The 6,108-nt window shown below is 31.5% G+C and overlaps 1 protein-coding gene across 1 annotated transcript; it reads left to right on the forward strand.

Annotated features, from left to right (window-relative positions):
• Positions 1-2,315: 2,315 nt before the first annotated feature.
• LOC116145539 (TMV resistance protein N-like) lies at positions 2,316-5,221 on the forward strand. Its single transcript, XM_031430990.1, has 4 exons — positions 2,316-2,499; positions 2,733-2,969; positions 3,189-3,697; positions 4,324-5,221. The coding sequence occupies exons 3-4, from the start codon at positions 3,219-3,221 to the stop codon at positions 5,219-5,221; spliced, it is 1,377 nt and encodes a 458-aa protein (XP_031286850.1). The 5' UTR covers positions 2,316-2,499; positions 2,733-2,969; positions 3,189-3,218.
• Positions 5,222-6,108: the final 887 nt, after the last annotated feature.

The following is a 6,108-nucleotide window of genomic DNA, read 5'->3' on the forward strand; positions in this document are numbered from 1 at the left end:
TTAGTTCCAAATAGATGATCTCAAATTCCATTAACAATATAGTATGAGTAGATAACAATTTTTTAATTTCCCAATTGCCATCACATTATAATAAAAGATAAGTTTAAGTGGGATAAAAAACATCTTAGAATCTTGATTATCTATATATCTATCTAGGACCCATTAAAAAGTATATAATTATCATAAATCTAATTTTTAATTTATCACTGTCATCCTATTGTCACAATTCATTAACCCGTATAATTAGTTTAATTAATTAAACATATAAATTGTGTGTTTTTATGCAGAATGTCCTTCATAAAAACACACAATTAGGATCTGATCGGAAAAGGCCAGATCGGCACGTTACGGATCTGTGTCGTAATGCAGTTTTCCGATCAGATTCCGGCGATGGCGGCCGGAATCTGGCACTGGGGTGGTGGGGGTATTTTTGTCATTTAACAAACTTTTTATATATATGGGTGTTTAATTAAATTAGCAAACCTAAGGGGTTTTTTAGAAATTTTTAAATTTATAAAAAACTAAAATTGAAACTTTGAAGGGCATTTTAGTCTTTTCACTATTAATAAACAAAAATCACTAACAGAACATAACGGAAGGTACCTATTTGTTATTTTAAAACCTTTTGGGTATCAACTTATTGTTACGGTAAATCTTGGGTATGCACAAATCGTTGTTTTTAGATTAGAGCAGCGACACGTATTTGTGAAGAAATGACCAGAATTTGGCACAGTTGTGGACGCGATTTCTAATACGGTGTTTGTCAAAAGTCAAGAAAGAAAAAGGGAAAATTCTGATAAAGTAAAAATTAACAATTGTAATGAAATTTCCACCAAACCTCTAGTAAGGTTGTTGGTATGATAAAGTAGAAATTAATAACAGTAGAAATTAATATTGTTACTTTTTTGCCTGTGTTTGTCAAAGGCAAAAAAGTAACAATATAGCATTTAATTATCAAATTAAAAAAAAAAAAAAAAAAAAGCATGAATGATGAAAGCTGTATATAGAGTTGGTCTGCTGTATATAGAGTTGGGTGAATCACATGCAGGAAAAAGTAAAAATGTAATTCAAAAATTTGTCATAAGCCAGAGACTGAATAGTTGTTGTGTAATTTTCTCGAACTTCTTGGAAAATCAAAGACTCAGAGGGATGTGTGTGAAGTTCGGTGGTGTTCACTCTACTCTTTCCTGTATAGTTTTATTTGAAGAGTGTGAGAATTAAGGAGTGAAAAATCTTTGAATCCAAAACGATCGTATTTTATGATGTCAAATTGTTTGTTAAACGATGAGTTTGTTAGATAAATTACTCTATAACACGTTATTTGTATATTATCTGATAAAATATTATTATGTAGATATATATAGCTTAAATAGGAATAAAGATAACCAGAAAATTTAACTAAACAGCAGTTACGTTGAAAAACCTTGAGAGCCTTGGTATTAACTTTTCAGCACAAAGTTGTTGGCTAGTCTTTGTAAAGCTTTAAATGTTTTTCTCGGTCTTTACATACAATTATTGTACTCCCTCTCTGCCACAACCAGAAACAATTACATAGCATCTAGCTGTCTTCAACTTTGGTCACATCCATTATTTGTTGTCTTCCCCTACAATGAATGTGAAAAGAAGTGAGAGGTGAGGATATCTGCAAGATCATCTTAAGCAATTTACTCTCATCAATTATTCAACATGTTCATCTTAAGCAAGACTTTTTTTTTTCTTGGGAATATGTGCCCGCAACAACTGGAAGAGTATAAGAAAAATCCATGGCCCCTAAGAGAGCTCTTGTATTAACCTCATCTTACTCTCTCTCTCTCACTCTCACTCATGTGGGTTTTGTCATAAAATTCACCTGTGTTTCATTTTCGTACCCTCTAATGGAATCTACGTAGAAAATTTTCGAATAAATTACTGTATAACACGTTATTTGTATATCATCTAATAAAATATTATTATGTAGACATCATATATAGCTTAAATAGGAATAAAGGATGTGATAGAGGTTAAAAGTCTATAAAAGACGTGAGATAGTCTTGGTCTTCGTTTTTGATGGGGACAAGGGAGGGACAGAGAACAGTACATGTCTTCTAGTGTGATTTGTGAGTACAAAAAGCATTCACATTACTTGTTGGGTTGAGAATAAAAGTAATATTTAATTAATCCAATTAAAAAAAAAAAAAAAAAAAAGCATGAAAGCAGGCACATGACATGCTCGCATAGGGAAAAGTAAAAGGTATTCAAAGACTTGTCACAAAGTGGAAATTCAAAGACTGAGAGAGAATAGTTCTTGTGTAATTTCCTCAAAACTTCTTGAAAGTTGAGTGGTATTGGCTATACTCTTTCCTCTATATATATTTTTTAAAAGAGCGTGAAAATTAAGAAGAGAGAAAAATCGAAGAAATTTTGACAGAAGCATTTCTTTCTTTGAAACAATTACCCAATTGAAACTGATCACTCAAAAACACTTTCTCAATACAACTGCAGTGACACCCTCATAGCACTGTAAGTTTAATTTCTCAACAATCTTTGATTTATTAATTTTTCAACTTTTTTTGTAGTTTGCTTAAGAGTGAAACATTAAATATTTATTTTAAACAAGCTAGCTGATCATGTTTGTTTAGATTTACAAGATTTATATTAGTGGCTTCTTTTTTATTTTTTTTTCTTTTTATTATTTTCTGGAAATTGAAAATACATATTTTTGATGATTTTTGAGTGTTGACTGTGAGTTACAGTGACGGTTTGGACTTAGGGTTAGCGAGTTTGGAGTTTTGGGTTGGCTAAAAATGTTTTGCAACATTTGCGAGTTTGGACTTAAGGTTTAGAGTTGTTGTCACGGAGTTTTTTTTGACTTTGGTGGCTTTGAAGCGATTTCGACTCACGAGTTAGGCTGTTGAGTCGCGAGATTGGACTTTGTTCATCGCTGAGGCTGTTTAAAGGGCTAACATTTGCGACTGTTTCTGCTTCTAGAGGTAGTTGTCTTCTTTTGTTCTTTTTGTAGTTTAAGTTTACAACATGGATAAAAATGTGATTTTTGTGTTGTTGTTCTGTTTTATGATTGGGTTAATGCAACGAAAATTTGTTGTTGTTTTGTTTCTTTTTTATTTTTTTATTTTTATTCTCTTCTGGAAATTGAAAATACGTATAGATGGTCTGCAAGAAGTTAATTACCTTTCCAATTAATTTTTCAGGTTCTATAGAGGACGTATTGTAAACTCATCATGCAAACAGCCTCTTCATCAACATCTTCTTCTTGTCCTTGGAAATATGATGTCTTTCTAAGCTTTAGAGGTGAAGACACAAGGAAGAGCTTCATAAATCATTTGTACAATGCTTTCAAACAGAAAGGACTGCATGTTTTTAGGGATGACAAAGAACTTGAGAGAGGAAAACCGATTTCACCAGAGCTCCTTCATGCAATTGAAGAATCAAGATCTGCGGTTGTTGTTCTCTCCAAAAACTATGCATCTTCCACATGGTGTTTAGATGAACTTGTTCAAATTGTTCATTGCAAGAATATAAAATTTTTTCCAGTTTTCTATAACGTGGATCCTTCCATGGTTAGAAAACAAACAGGAGAATATGGAGAAGCCTTTGTCAAACATGAAGAAACTTTTAGAGAGGATATTGGAAAGGTGCAAACTTGGAGAGATGCTTTGACAAAGGTGGCCGATCACTCTGGATTGGACTTGAAGGATGGGTATGTGACAATTATTTCTTCTTCTTTATAGTGGAAAGCCTAGTTATCAAAATGAATTATGAAAATGATATTTATGACTTGATTGTTTAAATGCGTTAGTCATTAGTGTTGATACTACAGATTAAGCATTGAATTTCTTATTCAAACCAAGTTTTATCTTTATCAGAAATTTAAAGGTATTCATAGTTTCATACAATGAAATATTTAATTAACAAATTCTTAATTTGTAGAGACAGTATTTAATACTAAATTAATTAATGTAAAAGATAGTTAATAAAATAAGGTTTTTCATATTTCACCGAGTAATGATAGAAAATGATGGAGGCCAGTAATTAATAACTTGGTTTTTCTTAGACAAGCATGAATACTTTTATTCAATTTCCTTGTTATTGTAACTAAAACATATAGTATATAATACGAAAAGTATAGAAATATAACTACAATAGTGACTGAATGCTAAAAGTAAACCTAAACAAAAAGCAAAAATGAAAGTTTCAAGTTTCATGTGTATAAACCTATAGGTGTACGTAGATAATTTCTATGATACGCACTATATATTCATTAGTATATTCATGACTACCTAGTGTTGTAACCACAATTTTTTCTTGATATTTTCCACTCTTCAGGTATGAGTCACAACTTATTCAGGACATTTTGGAGGAAATATCAAGTAAATTAAGTTTTTCAAAACACCCAAGTGTCGAGGGCCTAGTAGGCATAGATTCACGTTTGGAAAAACTAAAGAAATTTATAAGTCCTGAGTCACATGATGTTCGTATGATTGGGATTTGTGGAACACATGATGTTCGTATGATTGGGATTTGTGGAATGGGAGGAATAGGCAAGACAACAATTGCTAGAGTTGCCTATGACTTGTTTTCTGATGAATTTGAAGGTAGTAGTTTTTTGGCTAATGTTATAGAAAATTCCAAAAAAGATCTAGTTTATGTACTAAAGATGCTTCTTTCCAACATTCTAGCTATGAAAATAGATGACATCAACATATACAATGACTTTGATGGAATAAGGATGATAAGAAGGAGGTTGTCGTGTAAGAAGGTTCTTATTGTTATAGATGATGTGAACAATCCAGAGCAATTAGAAAAAATAGCTAACAAGCGTGATTGGTTTGGCAGGGGCAGTAGGATCATAATAACATCAAGAGACAAAGGATTGTTAAACTCCCATGGAGTAGATGATGTTTATGAGGCTGAGGAATTAAATGATGATGATGCCCTCCAATTATTCATTTCAAAAGCCTTTAAGGAACAACAACCTTCAGAAAGTTTTAGCGAGCTATCCAAATGTGTTGTACAGTATGCTAGTGGTCTTCCATTAGCTCTTAAAGTTTTGGGCTCCTTTTTTTGTGGAAAAGAAATTCATGTATGCAAAGATGCATTGCAAAGACTAAAAAGAGATTGTAAGAAAGAAATACTGGAGGTACTTCAAATAGGCTTTGATGGGTTGGAAGAATCAGAGAAAAAAATATTTCTTGATATAGCATGTTTCTTTAAAGGATTTTAAAAAAAAAAAAAAAAAAAAAGCATATGATGAAAGCATCACATGGGTCTGCTGTATATGGAGTTGGGTGAATCACATGCAGAAAAGTAAAATGTAATTCAAAAATTTGTCATAAGTCAGAGACTGATAGTTGTTGTGTAATTTTCTCGAACTTCTTGGAAAATCAAAGACTCAGGGATGTGTGTGAAGTTCGGTGGTGTTCACTCTCACTCTTTCCTGTATAGTTTTATTTGAAGAGTGTGGAGAATTAAGGAGCGAAAAATCTTTGAATCCAAAACGATCGTATTTTATGATGTCAATTGTTTTAAACGGTTAGATATGTGTTATACTTTGTATGGATTTAAAGTCCTATACCCAGATGCATTCGGATCCCGCTCCCATATTTGATAAGTTTAATCATGATTTGATTGTTATGATTTATTACAATGAGAAATCTAGTTAAAAAATAGAGAGTGAGTTACCGTTTTATATTTTTAATTTGTGTAAGTTCTGATACTTAATACAAAATCTTTATTTGAATGATGGATTATCATTCTTTAATCAAAAGGAATTAAGATAAATCAAAATGTGTTATTATTTTTTTGTTTTATTTATTAGTGTGTTGGTTGTGGATTTCACAGTCATATATGACATGGGTCAACACCTTCTTTTTTATGCTGTTTGGATTAGAACAACACGTATTTGCAAAAAACACAAGAATTTTGATAGCGTGTGAAAGTAAAAATCACAAAAGAAAAGCATTAATAATTGTAATGAAATTTTGCAGAAAAAATCTTACTGTGTAAAACACGTTTTGTCAAAGTCAAGCAATAGGGTTTTAGCAGCCCCTTAATGCCAAATAGATGATACCAATTTTTAATTTTCCCACATTATAATAAAAGATATGTAAT

Source organism: Pistacia vera, unplaced genomic scaffold, assembly GCF_008641045.1.
Source record: "Pistacia vera cultivar Batoury unplaced genomic scaffold, PisVer_v2 Contig462, whole genome shotgun sequence".
NCBI lineage: Eukaryota > Viridiplantae > Streptophyta > Magnoliopsida > Sapindales > Anacardiaceae > Pistacia > Pistacia vera.